The sequence below is a fragment of the Sinocyclocheilus grahami genome, unplaced genomic scaffold (genome assembly GCF_001515645.1).
Source record: "Sinocyclocheilus grahami isolate Dianchi unplaced genomic scaffold, SAMN03320097.WGS_v1.1 scaffold2.1, whole genome shotgun sequence".
NCBI classification, from domain to species: domain Eukaryota; kingdom Metazoa; phylum Chordata; class Actinopteri; order Cypriniformes; family Cyprinidae; genus Sinocyclocheilus; species Sinocyclocheilus grahami.
Window position 1 is genome coordinate 4,073,361 of NW_015505181.1, and position 19,399 is coordinate 4,092,759.

General features: G+C 36.1%; 1 protein-coding gene and 1 pseudogene across 1 annotated transcript; both read left to right on the forward strand.

Moving 5' to 3' along the window:
• Positions 1 to 5,459: 5,459 nt before the first annotated feature.
• Positions 5,460 to 16,639, forward strand: LOC107551520 (putative homeodomain transcription factor 1). The gene is made up of 17 exons (XM_016233176.1): positions 5,460 to 5,793; positions 6,027 to 6,123; positions 6,209 to 6,265; positions 6,368 to 6,437; positions 7,337 to 7,495; positions 7,734 to 7,914; positions 9,295 to 9,409; positions 9,495 to 9,671; positions 9,751 to 9,999; positions 11,332 to 11,460; positions 11,718 to 11,987; positions 12,268 to 12,399; positions 12,987 to 13,073; positions 13,605 to 13,760; positions 15,161 to 15,256; positions 15,339 to 15,464; positions 15,741 to 16,639. Exons 2-13 carry the CDS (start codon positions 6,094 to 6,096, stop codon positions 13,023 to 13,025), a joined length of 1,608 nt encoding a protein of 535 aa, XP_016088662.1. The 5' UTR covers positions 5,460 to 5,793; positions 6,027 to 6,093; the 3' UTR covers positions 13,026 to 13,073; positions 13,605 to 13,760; positions 15,161 to 15,256; positions 15,339 to 15,464; positions 15,741 to 16,639.
• Positions 16,640 to 18,303: 1,664 nt separating this feature from the next.
• The window catches only part of LOC107556398 (6-phosphofructo-2-kinase/fructose-2,6-bisphosphatase 2-like), a 13,385-nt pseudogene continuing 12,289 nt past the window's right edge, over positions 18,304 to 19,399 (forward strand).

Sequence of the window (19,399 nt, forward strand, 5' to 3'; positions counted from 1 at the left end):
CACTCTTTCTCTCGCTCTGCTTTGCTACATAACATTTGCTCTCTAGCTCAGGCTTGACATGGCACATTCAATTACATCTCTCAGTCTACACGTACATCATTCTGCTCATACTGTGATGTGATTTGGGGAGTGCAGAGTAAAATATTGGTTGTAAATATGCATAGATACAGACATGCCATTCATCTTCAAACTAATTATGGAAAATGCCATATGGACTTGAATAGATGTTATTTTACTTCCTGAAGAAAACCCAGGAACAGGGACAGTTAAAGGAATAGTTCACCCAAAAATGAAAATTGGCTGAAAAACTCACACTCAGCCTCAGGCCATCCTGCTCTGCAGTGAATGGGTGCCGTCAGAATGAGAGTTTAATCAACTGATACATCTGAAAATCACTACAATCCACAAGTAATCCGCACGACTCCAGCCCATCAATTAATGTCTTATAAAGTCAAAAGCGGCGTGTTTGTAAAAAACCAATCCATCAAGACATTTTTATTTTCTAAATCATTGCTTCTGGCTTAATTACGAGTCAAATAGCTTTTTCCAATGAAAAAGTCTTCTTGTCTGAATCAGGAGAGAAATATGCACAGATCAAGCACTGAAAATCAAATGAAAAACCATCCAAAACAGTTCTAAACAAATATGTTGGTGGATTTTGATGTGAGAGGACAACAGGGGACTTTTTCACTTGAGGAAGCGTTATTATAAATTATGGATATTTTGGCCAGAAACTACAGTTTAAAGTTAAAATGCCTTATGTATTTGTTTCTCACTAACACACAGCTTTTCGCTTCAAAAGACATTACTTGATGGACTGGAGTTTTGTGGGTTACTTGTGGATTATTGTGATGTTTTTATCAGCTGTTTGAACTCTCATTCTGACGGCACCCATTCACTGCAGCGCATCCATTTAGCAAGTGATGTAATGCTAAATTTCTCCAAATCTGTTCAGATGAAAAAACAAACCTATCTACATCTTGGATGGCCTAAGCGTGAGGACATTTTCAGCAACTATTCACTTGAAAGCAAATAAACCATATTTACTTTTCTTTTTTACACTTTCTAGTGTTTAACAATTTATTGGCGCAATCAGTGGTCCAAATTATAAAAAAAAAATTCAATTGAATTATCTAAAAATATTATTAACAATATATAATTATGTAAAAATACATTGTTATGAAAAAAAGGCTTCAAATTATATTTTTTACGATTTTTTTGAACAACTGCAGTTACGTTTAGCGCCACTAGTGGCACAGAAATCACACACTTCACCCTTAATCTCATAAGCATGTAATAGTGTATCTTTTCATTCCATTCAGCCCGGTTGAGTATTTTATCAAGCATTTAAATTCATATTATGCATACACACATGTGCACACATTCCTAGCATTTATAAAACTCTGGAACAAAGTGATCCATGTCAGTGAGCAGCTAGTAAAGCGTGTGCATTGTGGGCCAGGGTGTTGTCAGCACAAAACACTCTGCTTCTTCTGAGCTGGATCATGTGAGAAAGAAAGAGAACAAATGGTGGCAGAATATTCTGTTTTTCCTGTCATCTCATCCCATGTATAATCTTTGACTATATCTATGTATGTCCCCGGGGCATGTCACGTCAGCTGTGCCTGAGAAGCAGATGTAGAAAATACTGAGATTAGGGAGGTGAAATACAGTACACTAAATAAATACTTATAGCCAGCTTGTCAAATTTGTTAAAGCAAGTAAACATATCATATTATTATTTCTGTGTGAATAACTCCAGTCTCCAGCCTCAATATCTTTGGCGACACCGTTTCTTTGTTTTGGACTGGGATGAAAGACAGTTTAGGTGTGTATGTAACATACTGATGAGATGACCAGACCTGTGGTTGACCCACAGCTGACAGCCATGTTTATTAATTAATGTAAGAAAAGCACACAGAGTTTTAAAATCACTATTCCCACCTCTTACTTCACCATGCCGTGAATAATAAAAACCTCTTTTGATGGTGAGGTCTAAAAGCACTGGGCAGATATACATGACAACTAGGACATACAGTGAAATCATCTATCTTTTAAAACCGCTGGAGGTGAGATCTGGCTTGCCTATGAGTCTCATTAAGAGAGGTCTCGCAGGACAGATGAAGTTCCCCAGGTCCAGATATTAGTGGATTGAAAAATCGATTGAGACTTTTCATAAATTGCCAGTCAATAATAATCTCCTACTGAGGCAAGGGAAATGAGAGGGAAACCTCACAAAATGAAATCTATAAGCAGTATACACAGTGCTCACGTATGCACCCATGGTGCACTACTCCTGAACAAAGGTGATCTATGGGTATATTGAAAGCAAGAAACCATTAGTGCATTCAAATGAGAAAGTGCATGCATGTAAACAGTCTGAGTTTTCCCACTTGGAACTTCCACTGTAAATTCATGTTAAAATTTCTATCGCTCGATTCAAATTACACAGACAAAAGAACGGCATGTCATCAAGTAACAGATAGAGGTAGACTAATATTTTTAACAATTCACACAGACACACACACACACATATTACCAATGAATGGTATAAATACACTACTACTAAAAGTATTAATACTGTTAATAAATAAAAATACAAATAATAACATTAAATATATTTTAAAAAATACAATAATAATATATAAAATGCATAATACAATCATTCTTAATAAATAAAATAATGATTATGATAATGATTATATAGGGTAGTTTATAATAATTATTATGACTCCATATATTGACTCGATGCAGTAACCAACACATATATGATTTGGTAAGTAAAAGCCATTTCTGTTCATTTACAGTATTTTGTCCATTTGGGTAATCCTTAAGCATTGCCACTGTCGACTTGCAGTATAGTCCAGATAATAACCACTGTCAGTTATTTGTCTCAATCATAATTGCTTCATGTAATTTCTTTTTGTTCATATGGTGATATTATGATGCCAGACTAGTACTTGTGCTGATTACTGTGATTATTCTGCATGTTCTTCATTATATGTGGCTGCGAATCTATTCAAAGCAAAGCACAAAGAAAGTGACTACTTAACCCATCCAAAAGAGTGTAGGTGTGTTACTGGGTGTATATTATTTATATCAAAAGCTCTGTATTCAGTCATCACAGTAGCACAAAACTTGCTGGAAGCAGTGAGTAGCAAATATTATCATCAAATTATTGATAGCTGCAAACATTTGTATCCAAAAAGTTCCAGATAAGAGTGGTAAAGCCTGTTTGTGTTGATCACAGTCATATGGCTCACATTTTATGCAGTAAACAAATAAGAGTCATGAAAGTCTACACCCATCTAACGATTTATAGTGTTAATAAATATTGCATTTGATTACTGCAATTATTTAATTTTCTTGTAGAGGAGTAAGCATATGAATTCAATTATATAAATGAGGGGTTTATTTTCTGTTTGAATAGTGAAAACAAATATCATTTTAAAAATGGAATTAAATGTTTTCAGAAGAAAATTACAGTTTCAGAAGTTCAACAGCTCTGTAACAAAGCCAAATGAGTAGGCGTAATGTGTTGTAAGGTATTGTAATCAAATTAAAATGCTGACATCTAGTGGTGAAAATCTGGCAGTACATTCTTGTGGCACTACATTTTCGTGGCATTAGTTCTGTTATTTTTCTCAGCACTGATCAGGATGGACCAATCACAGTTGGTGAGTACTGGTGAGTAAAGGCATGTTATTTAGTAATTTACAGAGTCATCTCAAGTGAATATTACAATAAATATATAATAAACGTATACAATAATAAAATTCATATAAAACGTCACTAAACATAGGTTTAAATGACTTTATACTAGTTATAAAACACTTTAACACGGACCGTGAAAAACATTAACCATGTATTTGTTCAACACTAGAAAAGGCCATGCAACAATCTGTTAACTTTCTTCTAACTGAAATCATTAAAGGTGCAGTAATATAAAAAAGTACTAAACAAAAATAACTTAATCACACTTTTGAAAATATGTTTAAAATAATACTTGCATGAGCTGAAAATAGCTACAACAATAGTATTGTTGATTCGAGGACCACTTTAGTTCAGACAGGTTTTGTGAATCGGTTCAACTGATTCATCGTAAAAGTACGACTCAAAGGAACGATTCATTTAAAGGGGTCATATGATGCTTTTTTAAAGATCATTATTTTGTGTATTTGGTGTAACAGAATATGCTGACATGCTTTAATGTTCAAAAAACACATAATTTTTCAAATACTGTACATTATTGTAGGTCCTCTATGCCCCGCCTCTCTCAAACGCTTCGTTTTCTACAAAGTCCCTCCTTCCGACAAGCGCAGTCTGCTCTGATTGGCCAGCTGACCCAGTGCATTGTGATTGGCCTAACACTGTCGGAAATGTAACGCCCCTTACCATAATCGCGAGCTTCATCTTTCAAAATAAATGTAAAGACAGAGCCCGAAAGGGGAACTACGGTGGCCGAGAAGTGCAGAGCAAATCACAATTCTGAAAACAAACTAACAAATTATAAATGTAAATTCAAGTCTAAAAAACAAAAATAACAATTCAGAAAGCACAACAACAATTCAGAAAACATTATAACAAGTCAGAAAACACAATGACAAATCCGAAAACAAATGAACAAGTCAGAAAACACAACGACAAATCAGACAAACCGGAAGAGGTAGGTATAGTTTGAGACAGTGCCATTGGTTTGGGATTACTCACCGCTGACTGGACGAGACATCTGTCAATCAACGTATACAGGAAGAACCAGCCGAAGAACAGCAGAGTCGTGGTAGAAAGTTCGGAGATGGTATTAAAGTAGCTCAGTTTAAATGTATTGTATGAATTGCCCTTACTCTGGAATAAAAAATACGGGGTGTATATTTACATTTTGTTAAAAGTGGCTGTATAACATCAGCTGCAGTGGTGCAGTTGTGTTTTCTGACTTGTTCATTTGTTTTCGGATTTGTCGTTGTGTCTTCTGACTTGTTATAATGTTTTCTGAATTGTTGTTGTGAATCCGTGTATCCCTCTCTCTCTCTCTCTCTCTCTCGCGCTCTCTCTCTCTCACACACCGCGCGCGGGCACACACACACACAGGATTGGTAGATATGTGGAGGCATGTTAGAACGAGCCGTTTTAGGGGGGCGTGGCAGAGTCTTAGTTTGAGACGTTATTCTTTGCAACAATCAGCTTGTAACACTCCAAAGAGAAAGGAAATCTTGAAATCGCATCATATGACCCCTTTAAGAATCAGCATTTACACATTATACTCCAACCAAAGATGTTACATTCCATGAGTTTCAATGAACATTCGACTTCAAAATTTAACTAGGGCTGTTTTTATTATAATTATTTCGTTTTGTATTTTATTTTATGTTACTTTATTTTATTTTGTCGTTTTACACTAGTTACTGAAGTTTATTTTGTGCAACATGTAGTTCCGCCATTCACATTGCATAAGTCGTTGTCGTCGCTTGCTTCACACACTTGTCGTTTCTGCCAGGCGCTGATGAGAGTGGGAACTTTAACAATCACTTCTCTTTTGCAAGAAGTTCATTTTATCGTCGATGAGATTTAACCGAATTAATGACAGGGTGGTTTGACAGTAAATATAGTTAGCTCACAACTTTAGACGGCTGTTTTAACTTCTTAATGAGATGTTTTTGATGTGGCGTCAGATAGTTTTCTTGTTGTAGGGGGGCGAGGTTTGTTTCAGCTCCAACATAAACATCTGAAAATGTTGACAAGACTCAACACGAACTGCTGAGGAATCACAGCCAGATATTGTTCAGTGGGCTCCAGGTATGTTTAATATTGTTATATTTCCCGAGAACTAAAAGCATGCAACTTTACCTGTAGCGGTCTTTACCAAATGCAGCCTAGGTAGGCAGCTCACTAGGTTTTGAAACACAGCCGCTCTCTTTATTTGTACTTGATAAGTCGCTTCCTATGTCTGTAACATACCTTAATTTGAGAACAGGCGTCTCCTTTTTACTGTAAGCGATGACATGACCTGTATGTCTGACTCTCTCGAGGAATGAAATATTCTGTGATTGGCACTACCTATCGTCTGAGATGACCTGACCTAATGTTAAAAAAAAAATGGCAGGAATAGCATGGTATCAGAAAAAGGTGAGCCTTACTAGATCTGTTTTACAGTAAATGCATATTGTGATTAGAAAGGGATTGACAGTTCTCTAATGATCTTGTGTCAAAGATTGGAGCCTATGATCAGCAGATTTGGGAAAAGTCACTGGAACAGACTGAGCTCATGGTATGTGGCACAGTGGCAGTTTGTGTTTGCAGCATAGATGTGGTTTTTAACATTGTGCAAAATGTATGCAGTCAGACTTGTGAAACTGTTCCGTATGAACAGGGCTTTGGAAGCAAACCTAAGAAGACTGGCCATATCAAGCCAGACCTCATTGATGTTGACCTAGTGAGAGGTGAGTTAACATTCATGTTTGACGTCTGAATCTATTGTGTGTATCAGTAATTGTTATAGGGTGTAAAATCAGATCAGATCTTATACTTTAAATGTAAAAATATGCTGTAAAACAGGCAGCAAAAGAAACGTTGCGAAAGTGACATTGTTTAGGGCATTACAGCAAGGGATTTTTGTGCATGAATATTTTACAGTTTATAACCAGACAATATTATATAATTAAATTATGTAATGTTACCTAAATCTGAATAAGAAGACACATAATCACATATACAAGTAAACTAAAGATAATCAAGTATGATGTGTCACACAGGAGCTTCTGGGTTACTATTTTCGCTGTAAATTACTTACAGAAACATAATTATCTTAAGTATATGTATTGCCAAGTATATCTTTAATTAATTTAGTCAAATTGCAATACGGTTCAAAAGTCTGGGGTCACTAAGATTTTTTTGAAAGAAATTAATACACTGACTCAGCAAAGATGCATTAAGTTGATCAAAAAGACATTTATAAAGACAGTAAAGATATTTATAATGTTACTAAAGAGTTCTATTTCAAATAAATGCTGTTCTTTTCATCTTTCTATCATCATCAAAGAATCTCAAATCCAATTTTATTCCCTCAGTTATGTTATTCCTTTAGTTATTATAAAAGAATATAGGTGAACAGTTATTTTGAAATTTAATATTTCACAAAATTACTGTTTTTACTGTATTTTACTGATAGAATTAAGCGATTTTTGTGAGCATTAGAGACTTTTTATTTAATTTAATTTTTTCAAAAAACTTGCTGACCCCAGACTTTTGAATGATAGTGTACATATTTAAAAATGTCACTGTACGTTAAGGCAACTAACAGCTCTTTTGAATAATTAAATTAGTATCTTTACAACTGCAGGTTCTACATTTAGCAAGGCCAAACCAGAGAGCCCTTGGACCGCTCTGACTCGTAAAGGCTTGGTCAGGGTCCTCTTCTTTCCTTTCTTCTTTCAGTGGTGGATCCAAGTTACATCTAAAAGCATTTCCACCCTCATCTTAGTTCTGTACTTTCTTCAAGGTATGCAGTTTTTCTTCTTTTCAGCAAAGCACAGTCACGTGCACATATTTTATGCATTTGAGTGTTTTCGCATAGTTTCGTTGATCATTCTTTGAATATTTCAGATTTTGTTGAGAGATAATACACGTGGTTTATTGATAATACTTTTGAAAACCTTCAGTGTCATTTGGAAATGAATTAAAATAAATGAAAAGTCTCAGTATGGTATCATGAGCTGATGGATTTGTGTTCATTGCAGTGGCAGGAGCTGTGTTGTATTTTGAGGTACCGGCAGCCTGTGCCAGTGAGGTTGTGGGTCCATTGTGTCTCATGCTGTTGTTGGGTACAGTACACTGCCAAATAGTATCCACAGAATCTTCCAGAAGCCCGGACAACAGCCCTGTCCCCAGTCGGACGGCCAGCCCTGTTCGCAGGAAAAGGTTAAGCTACTGCTGTGTCAGATTTGTGAGAGACAGACTTGTCTCAGAGCCATAAACGACCAAGTGTTTTTTTCTCTCATCAAATGGCCAATACATCTAATGTTCTGCGAGGCTTGCAGTTTCATCAGTAGTGCCAGTGTTCAGCTGACACTTTAGTGTGTCAAATAAGAGTCTCCACAATAAAGAGAAGGAAATATCTAGTTTAAAACACATGTGCCAAGATTTTAGAAATGTACTTATTGTATTCATGTTGGTGTCATGTTGTTTTGGAAAACTTTAAACCATTTTTATGTAAAGTTTACATTTAGTTACTCTAAAAATGTTGTGTTGTAATATTGAGTAAAAAGTAATAACATGTTTTCTTACACTTTGATGTGTGTGAACGTCCTAAAATTTGTATTTAAAAAATATTATATTTAAAATACATTTTAAATGAGCTTTTAGCTTTTTTAAAAATTATTAATTCATAAATATTATTAGTTTTTTTTTGTTTGTTTGTTTTTTTAAGAGTCGCACCACATTATATTTTAGAACTTGAACTAACCTTGCCATGCCATAAAAAGGTGAAATAATCTGACTTATTGACCTTGGTAAACAGTCATTAGGGTCTGCGGTATCTTGATATCATATCATATCTACATGACTTTGGGTTGGCAGACCTAATTTTTTTTTCATCTTAATACACAGTTAAGCAGTTTTAAAATAATAATAGTAATATAAGATTATATATATTTAAAAAAAAAGATTATCTTCCAAAAATTGGAAGAGTTGTATTCAAGTGATGGTATGTATGGATTACATTTTAATGTATTTTTGAATAAATGAATTGATCAACACACACAAAAAATGCGTTATGTCATTGACCCCAGTGTCAAAACAGGCACCAAATTTAAAACATTATATTACTTTTATATATTATAACAGATATAAATGAATAGGTCCTGGCTTTTGATCGGACATTAGGGTCTGCGGTATCTTGATATCATATCATATCTACATGACTTTGGGTTGGCAGACCTAATTTTTTTTTCATCTTAATACACAGTTAAGCAGTTTTAAAATAATAATAGTAATATAAGATTATATATATTTAAAAAAAAAGATTATTTTCCAAAAATTGGAAGAGTTGTATTCAAGTGATGGTATGTATGGATTACATTTTAATGTATTTTTGAATAAATGAATTGATCAAAACACAAAAAATGCGTTATGTCATTGACCCCAGTGTCAAAACAGGCACCAAATTTAAAACTTTATATTACTTTTATATATTATAACAGATATAAATGAATAGGTCCTGGCTTTTGATCGGTCAGTTTCATTCTTTTGATGTAATTCCATTTGTGTCATGTTTGAAATTATGTTGGTGTTTATTCATAGACAGAGGAAGAGTAGAAAATCAAAGAGGTCTGAGGATGAGAGCAGCAGAGGGGGAGGGATAGTAGAACTCAAACTTGAAGACAACCACCGACTCTACAGATCAGAGAAGAGACTGGTAAAACACTTTCTTTAGAACTGTACATTTTGAAGTACCATGAACATTCATGGTTGTGTTGATCGAGATCCTGTGGGCTTTGCAGAACCCCCCGAGGAGGCCTCCATGTGGGGCTTCTGAAGATCTCTCCAGTGAGGAAGAAGCAGATGAAGCAGAGCTGCAAAGAGAGAGACTCTTCTCATCAGCACCTCCCAAATATGCCCGAGCGCTCAGGAATAGACTTCACAACGTCCCCAAGAACAATCTGCCACCCCAAACTCATGTGAGTATCTATGTAAAACCAAGGTAAATGTCTGTAAAATAGTTCAGAATATTCATTACCGTTGCGTGAATGCATACAGGGAAAGAATAACGGCAAGCCAACAGATGCTCCAGTGCTTCCACGTGAAGTCAAGCTTCTGCGGCCCTCAGAGGGCTCACGTCTAGCCTCTGACACAGATGATATGTTATGGGAGGAGCTTCTACATGACCCTGACTCCGCCTCCACAGGAAGCAGTGAAAGTGGAGAGGAGGAGCCTCACAGTCCTAACCTCTCCCTCCCTCTGCCTAACATCACTCTGACTAGTGATGAGGATGAAGCCTTACCGCAGGTGGGTTGCGTTAATAAGTTTAATGTGAATTTCACACCTCGCTTAAAGGAATGGTTCACCCAAAAATGAAAATTTGCTGAAAATGTACTTTACCCTCAGACCATCCAAGATGTAGATGAGTTTGTTTCTGCATCAGATCAGATTTGGAGAAATTTAGCATTACATCACTTGCTCACCAGTGAATTCTCTGCAGTGAATGGGTGCCGTCAGAATGAGAGTTCAAACAACTGATAAAAACATCACAGTAATCCACAGTCCATCATGTAACATCTTGTGAAGCAGAAAGCTGGTTTTTAAATTAAAACAAAAAATGTATCATAATTTTCTAATCTTTAAACTATTCCGTCCATAAAATAAATTAAATTAAAATATGTTCTCTCTCCATAATATTGCTTTTTCCAGTGAAAAAGATGTTTTGACAGACTAATGACAAGAAATATGCACAATTTAGTGTTTTGGTATTTGGTGTATTGGCAGGAAATGATCTTAATGATGGATTTGTTTCGTACAAACAGAGCTTTTCTCTTCTCAAGACATTAAATGATGGACTAGAGGGGTTTGGATTACTTGTGGATTATTGTGATGTTTTTATCAGCTGTTTGGACTCTCATTCTGACGGCACACATTCACTGCAGAGGACCCACTTGTGAGCAGATTATGTAGTGCAAAATTTTTCCAAAACTGTTCTGATGAAGAAACTCATCTACACCTTGGATGGCCTAATGGTGAGAACTATTCCTTTAACCTAAGGAACCGTTTGTATAGATACTTTCAAGGTCTGTGTTTAAAAAAGAAAATTCTCAAACTGCAACAGCAAATGCATTATTTAATTTCCATGGTGTCATTTCCGTAGATGGATAAACACTTATAACAAGTTGTGGGCAATTTCTCTGATATTTTAGGAAACGCATTGAACTTGACACACAGTTATAAGGGTCTGCATGGCTCCTCTCTGTGGTAACATTTCCTTTTTATGTTTTTTCCTGCATGTTAGCCTGACCTCATGACATTTTCTGAATATTAGTACACAGTTAAAAAAGGTTATGTTGCAATACTTTTATTTTTCACAAGAATTTCATAACTTTTTTTCCTTCGTTATGATGTTATGACATTTGAACCCCCTTGACATTTTTAATTTCACATCCCCCAAAAATTTCAAAATCGATTTAATTTAAAAAAAAACTAAAACCATGTTCATCACAGAATACCCTGGATTAACCATTGAAAGTGTGCAACTGGCCTTAATCTCTTTCTTATGATTAACAGACTCCCCAAACATCATACTCTATCTCTGCACTTTGAATGACACGCATGATTTCTTTCTCCCTTTAGCACCAGTTTTCATGGCTGCAGGCTTGTCACCCCTCCAAAGACCGTGTCAGTGCCATTATCTGGGAGCAGGGAGAGTGTAAGAAAGCTGACATGTCTGTGCTGGAGATCAGTGGTATCATTCTCACACGAGTAAAGTCCTTCTTTCTCTGCCCTGTTTATCTCTACATTAGTGGTTTAAATTGCTTAAAAAGAGAAGAGAACTGTTGACTTCCTCTTTAAACACAAATTATATTCAAATTCAGTGTAAACTCCTCTGTAAGCATTTGAACATTGACTGTTTTGGAGTTTTGCATTGGTATTTTTCTTTGAGTCATAGCTAAGTGACCCGGAAAGTAATAGGTCGGTGCTGTTGCTGTAAAATCATGCTGAAGGTTTTCTGTTTCCAGGTGAAGGTGGTTGAACAAGGGATGGGTTATCTGCTCTTCGGCAGTCTGGTCACCGCCTCACTGGCTCTGCTGCCCTACTGCTTCAGACTGGCACAGAAACTGGATGTTGGCAATCTCAATTCTGTTTCCCTTGAGGAACTGCCCGCAGTGGTCATCGGGCCGCCTTGTGGCATGTCCTATGCGTTCTTCATCATCACCACAGCGGAAAGAGTTTTCCTCTCTGGACTTTTCTTCTTCATGATGTGTGTGGCTGAGAGGACGTATAAACAGGTGAATATGAACATGCCTTGGCATAAATTTGATGTTATGGAGTGTTTGTAATAAATGCGTTATTAACGTTTGTTTGTTGCCACCTTTAGGCTAAAATGTTAATTTTACATTTGTTCGATTCAGTATGCTAATACATTTTTAAATTTCAAGTTGCATAAATTAACAGTCATTATATAATTGTGAACTTCTTTGTAAAGTGTTGTTGAAATCTCAGTACCACAAAATCTTTATAAAGCTAAACAGGATGTTTTGTTCTCAACGAATGTGATGTCATCTACAGCGCCTTTTATTTGCGAAACTCTTCAGTCATATCACGTCCGCACGCAAAGCCAAAAAATCTGAGATTCCTCACTTTCGGCTGAAGAAAGTGCAAAATATCAAGATGTGGCTTTCACTTCGATCATTCCTGAAGGTATCATCTTCCCACTACATTAGGGATGCACTATAGAATTTTTTTTGGCTGATATTAAGTATTATTTTTTATATATTGACAGATCTTCATAGATATAAAATCTTCTATTTTTACATTTAGTTTACCTTTGCTGTCATCTAATGCTCACATGAAGTTAATCTCTTAATTTACTCTAATAATTTAATAACACTGTTGAATGTAAGCTTTAGTACATCTCAAAATTGTACAGTTTTTATACTGTATATAACAATGTTGTGATTCTTAAATTCACTTGTAGCATTTTAAATGGTTACATTTTAGTTTATATATATATATTAAATGTATTTAGACAAAATAATATAGATTTTTACCCATAACATATTTTGAATATTTAATTTCACCTTTAAGACATTTTACCAAAGCAGTTTGGTTGCTTTTCATTTTCAATCCAACTAGCTTAACCAGTCTGTTTATGTAAGCACAAATGACAGTGAATGAGTGTTTCTGCAGGCAGTGACATTTGTATAGTCCTGTTTAAAGATACGTGTACCTAGTTGACATTACATGAAGATACCAATTTAATTTAATTTCTCTGTTCTGTTTAACAGAGACGAGGCCCTCAGCGATCCGTCGATGTCATTGTATAATCGATTTTCCTCCTGGCTTTGTCTATTTCCTTCATCATCTGTGCCCAGGTCAGCTGTTGTTCTATCATACAATGTTTTTGACCTTTAGACCTTTTCAAGGTTTGCCTTCCCAAAATCTAATCCTATTTACATATATGCTGTACCTTTTATGTCATTTGTTCTGAAACATAGAAACACACCCTATTTCTATAATCCCACCCTACAAAGACACCATTGTACCTTTGAAGATAAATGTGACATTTAACTTGAATTATAACTTAGCAGTGTTGTTATTGTTTGCTAAAACAATTACAGTTCATATATAAATAATACTAGAATAACACTGTCACTTAGGTTGTCTCAAACTTTTTAGATTTTTTTTTTTGCCATTTGGATTTAGTAAGAATAGTAGTAAGTATAAATGTGGTTTTGACTGGTAGTATGTGCCATAAAGTCATCTTTTTGAGCAAATTAATTAATTGATATCAATCGTTTATATTAGGATAACTAAAGTATCAGATTACTGCACCTAGTAAATCTATTCACAGTTTGAAAATGTGACTGTCTAATAAAGCAAAGATAACTGGTATTGTGTTTCAGCTTTTGCACTGTCATCACACATTTCTGGACTCAGAGACCAACTGGGAGCTGATGGTCTGGTGTGCTGCTCTAATGGTTTTCCTCCTACGCCTCGCTACCCTCGGAGCTGAGACCAACCGAAAGTACAGCAACGCTTCTGTGCTTCTGACTGAACAGGTGAGATAAAAATCTCAACCTTACATGGGGGTGTGCGATATCCGATTTTTGATCGTGGACGATTAAAGTGTCGCATAAATATCGTAAATAACGTAGAAATATTGTACTATTGTGCTACAGCGCACATTCTATCAGTAGCAATTCTGGCGCCTCCGTCTCAATATACTGTACAATGCCACATACATTCACATCAAATGTTATAACTCAGTGGTAGAGTTACACTCTTGGGACACTGCACACTTTAAAGCCTAGCCGGTTAAACATTTCATAGTGCTGTTCTGACATGCGCTTTTTCTGAGCGCGTACACCTGAAGCGCACACACACTAAAAAGCAAGTAAATGATGACAGAATTTTCAGTTTTGGGTGAACTATCCCTTTAATGCTAATAAAACAAAAAAAAAGCACAGAGAAAAATCACTCACTGCTCTAGACTGAAGAACTTTAATACAGTTGTTTTAATAAGAATAAATGTATAATTTATACAGTGACATGTATATAGTGTTATTTTTATATTTGTTAATTCAATTTCCTGAATGCTTCTGCTAAATACACATAATGTACCTGAAAAATAAAGCACTTTTTTGTATATTATGTGCATTTGTGATGTGTATCTTTGTTCTTATTTCAAAGATATAACGCCCACTTTGGCCTAAATGTCTCCCATTGTTTTTTATTTTCTATTTTGTAAGGCTTTGTTTTTAAAATAGGGAAATTAGTTTGGCTGTACTGCTCAGACAATTTGCAAAATAGTAAAAACCAAAATCACAAAGAATCATGATAAAATCATTAATCGAGATTTTCATGGAAAAAATCGTGATATGATATTTTTGCTATATCGCCCACCCCTAGCCACACAGAACAAAGAGGCAGTATTATTCAGAATCAAGTGAAGTTGAACCATTCATAAGTGCGCACTACGCATGTGCAAATAAATGGCGCTAGCATTGCTTAAAGCGGAGTTTTGTGTTTGGCGTTACATTTTCTGAAAACAATTCCCTTTAGTTAACATTTGTGAATGTACTGACTCTCATTAACATTAACAATGAGCAGCACATTTGTAACAGTGGTTATTAATCTTTGTTAATGTTAGTTAATGAAAATGCGTCTGTTCATTAGTTAATGTTAGTTCATGTTTATAGAAGCTTGTTTCCGCTACTGGCTAAAAAATTAAAAAGGTAATTGCTGACCTTTTTTCTCAGAATTGCGAGATATAAACTCAGAATTGCAATATATAATAATGCTAAAGATATTTAGCATTATTAAATGTCGAAATTAACATTAAGATGAACAAATTCTTTATAAGTATTTTCATTGTTCGTTCATTTTAACTGGTGTAAGTAACTGATGTTAGCAGTTGGATACTGTAATACTGTAAAGTGTTAGCCATTTTTTGTTTCAGATAAACTTGTATCTTAAGATGGAGAAGAAACCCAACAAAAAGGATCAGCTGAACATAGTGAACAATGTGCTGAGGCTGGCCACAAAATTACTGAAAGTAAGGCCATCAGAAAATTGCCATTCATCGGGAAAAAATAAAAAATTTCAGGCTTGCATTGACCATCATTTGCTACTTTCAGGAATTGGACACTCCATTTCGTCTGCTGGGTCTGACGGTGAACCCTCTGATCTACAATATCACGAGAGTGGTCATCCTGTCAGCTCTCTCAGCTGCCGTCAGCGATTTACTAGGGTTCAACATCCGGGTGAGGGGAACATTTGCACACCAAGCATAGTGGTTATCTCCGCCTGTATCCTGGGTCTGTTTTATTGTCCCGCTGACATGCAGATGTCTGGAGTTATTGATCTTGATGATCTGTGTTTTTATGACTCTAAAGTCATAACTGCATCTGTACTACTTCCTGTTATCAGCATAGTGGGAGCTGCTCACTCTTTGTAGTATATGACTTTTATCACACAGCAGTATAACATATACATGCAATCTTTAACAAAATCCATCATGTTTTCTTTTTTTTTAACAGCTCTGGAAGATCAAACCTTGATGTGCTGCTTTTACACTGCCAGCGTCTTAACACTGAGGCCAGAGAGACTCTTAAATGTGCTTGTGCACAACCTACCAGATGACCAAGTTATCTTTTAAAAACTGTGCGAATCTACTGACCAAACTAATACATGACTTTTTTTCCATACCCTGTGCCTTCGGCCAGTCCAACAAACCTGTGTTCAGCTCAGCTGTTTTTGTTGAGCTCGTATTTGAATTGTAGAACCATAAAGCACACTTGCTTTCTTGATGCACTTGCTTACTGTAACTACTTAACAGCTTGCTGTTATATTCCAATTAGTGACTGCTGTTTCCCATAAATGTATCCTCTGGAAGCGTATTATCTGGTCTGGAAGCAACCATTTAAAACAGAACCACTATGTGCATATAACAGTACATTTTTTTAAATAAGCTATTTATGAGACATGGATTTGTCAACCGCTGAATGGGTAATGAAATGAAAGTTCTGAGCTTTTAGTAAAGGGTACTGAAAAACTTGCACACTGAATCTCTTGGAGGGAGCACCTTTTACTGGCATTGTATTCAAATAAACACAACTTTCTCTAAGAAACTTCCTCATTTAATCCTTAACAAAATATTTGAGTTTGGGGTGGGGGGAGTTTTCACACACAAAATTTTAACAGCAGTGAAGTATTGTGAATGTACTTTTACTGACGACTCAAAAATCGTATTTCTTAATTTTTGTTTTTAATTTATTTATCATAATTAGAAAAGTGAGGGTTCTGTGATTTTACTGCTATACGTTTATACAGCAATCACTGGATAATTCGTGAACTAAATGAAAGCAAATAAGAAATATGCTACAAGAAATTTGATTGTGTAAAAATGACATATGGACGTTATTAAAACTTCTTATTTGTTTATGTTGTTATTGTCTTTTTCTATAGTTTTATAAAAATTGTTTGTGACTTTTAAGATGTAACGATGAAAGTGTCACTGATCGAATCCGTTCAGGAATCGAAAGAATGAATGATTCAAAAGAGTCGAGTCACTGAGGTGAATCAAAATTACCAGCACGCTGTAATGTTTTTTGAAAGTCTACTATTCACTTCACAGAAGGACGCGATGTCATGCTTTCACAGGTATTACGGTAAGTAAACAGTGCCGTCGAGACACACCTTCACTCACGAGCTTGGCGCTGGTTGCTATGGAAGGTCATCAAGTGCAAAAGCGACAGAAGCAACAGCACCCTGCGCAAACACATTAAACCTGCCGGCAGGACCGGTGGAGACGGAATGAAATACAGACCCCCTGAGCTTGAAGGGACAACCATTTGGAAACAGTAAGGTCTCACGTTTTACGTATCTTTGTCATGTGTTTATTTTTTATCTTTTCATTTTATGATGTAATGACTGATTGCTGGCAAACCCTCCGCACAGGCTACTGTTTACTATGATCCTCAGCATCCTCTTCTCTGTTACAATGTAGCGCGACGTTTATTGTTACAGCGCTGCGGGTCATTAAGAAAATGACGATGTGGCAAGAATAGACGCTGCAGTGTCACTAAATAGAGCATTTTGTGAGGAGAAAATGGTTTAAAGGGTCATATGATCCGATTTCAAGTTTTCCTTTCTCTTTGGAGTGTTACAAGCTGATTGTGCATAGATAAGATCCCTGAAGTTGCAAAGACTAAAGTCTCAAAACCAAAGAGATATTCTTTATCAAAGTTAAGACTCTGTCACGCCCCCCTAAAACGGCTCGTTCTAACACGCCCCCACATATCTACCTCACTATGTGGAAATATTTGCATAATGCCGCCCAAATGTGCACGCAAAGAAAGAAGGCGTGGTTTCAGTAACCGCAGTTAGTGTTGAAGCAGCATGTCAGGGAGACGCTGTGTGTTTCTAGGCGAAAGCAAAAGCACTTTATTTGGCCTTCCAGAAGTAGATGCATTTAGGAATCTTTAAGATTACTTACAACAGAACAGCAATGCATTTTATGGACGACCGTTTCGTGAACCTAGGAGAAGAGGTAATTCTGACTTTGCTATGACAATCTGGCGCTTCTGAATCAGCTACTGTTATTATTAGTTGAAGTATTTGCTATTGACTGTTCGAATGCAGAGTTTTGCACATCGTGTGTGTGTGAGATTACTGTCTTTACATTTATTTTGAAAGATGAAGCTCGCGATTATGGTAAGGGGCGTTACATTTCCGACGAGTGCTTGCGGTGTTCGGCCAATCACAATGCACTGGGTCAGCTGGCCAATCAGAGCAGACTGCGCTTGTCGGAAGGAGGGACTTTGTAGAAAACGAAGCGTTTGAGAGAGGCGGGGCATTGAGGACCTACAATAATGTACAGTATTTGAAAAATTATGTGTTTTTTGAACATTAAAGCATGTCAACATATTCTGTTACACCAAATACACAAAATAATGATCTTTAAAAAAGCATCATATGACCCCTTTAAATTGTCGTTAGCTCTTTTTAATAAACCAATAACGTAGGCTGCGTATATTGTCCTGATTCCACCTCTACTCTCTGCAGGAATGTTTTTACAGCAGGAAGAGTAAGTGAGTGATGAAGTCTGTCAGATTCAGTATGTCTGCATGGGTACAGCAGGAGGCTGGTCCAACCAGTTCTGCTGAAGCCAAGAAATCAGAACCCAGAGGTCAAGAGAAGAAATGCTGTTAGTACACACTCTTTCACATCCCACAGATCTAAGAAATTGAATGAAACCATGTTTAAACTGGCCTAAGGTGGTTAGCTGGTTATGCTGGTCTGTTTCATGGGTGTTACAGAGGTTTGGGCTACTGAGTTTCCCACATAACAGTTTTGTTCCTGACCTATTCAATTTAACAACAGCCCTGGATCATTTCACAGTTGCCCTTCTTATAATGTCAGTTGTCACTGAGGCTGTTAAACAGAAGTTCACTCACTGTCAGTCCAGATTAGAAATAAACCTGCTGTGCTTCCCTTTATTTATATATGCATTGTCTGTTAGGCTGGTTTCAAATTGCAGATCAAGGTAAAGGCACATTTGTTTAAGGTTTGTTCTAGGTAATTTTTCCAGTCATTATCAAATTGCTACGGAAGTTCTAAGCGGCCATGCATTATTATTTTTTTCCTTCTTGTTTTCTCGTTATAACGACTTAATTTTCTCGTGATCTCGACATAACGAGAGTTGTTTTCTCGTTATAACGACTTAATTTTCTCGTGATCTCGACAAAGTTTTTTTTAAATTTTTTACACTGATTGTTTGATCTACTGTTGTTATAGTAACGAACTCAATCTGATGGACAGATAAACCATGCGCTCTTACTGTAGCCTAGGTCGTGGATATTTCAGCAAATTTTGCTTCGCCTAGTAATAACGTCTACAATACAAAAATAAAGGCTGATCAATCACGGTTGATATTTTTCAGAGACAGTACGCTAAACATTTTGTTTGTGTAATTAGCATGTTTAAATGGTCAAAGCAACACCGCAAACACAGGCGGAGCGCCTTCAGGATGCAGAACTATTCTAAAATCTTTTAGAGCTGCTTGTATTCAACTCACTTTCAATTTTCCTTTTATTTGAAAGAAAATTATATATAATTTGTAATTTTTAGTAGTCATTATATGCTGTGACTGATATCATGTGCGTTACAAGCTTCTGTTTGAAAAGTGCGTTCATGT

Bases quoted from the DNA above. Each gene is read 5' to 3' on its own strand.
- LOC107551520 (XM_016233176.1), top strand. From the start codon at position 6,094: ATGGCAGGAATAGCATGGTATCAGAAAAAG. The intron at 7,915-9,294 runs GTTAAGCTACTG...GTTTATTCATAG, and splicing joins AGCCCTGTTCGCAGGAAAAG to ACAGAGGAAGAGTAGAAAAT. The intron at 12,400-12,986 runs GTATCATCTTCC...TCTGTTTAACAG, and splicing joins CACTTCGATCATTCCTGAAG to AGACGAGGCCCTCAGCGATC.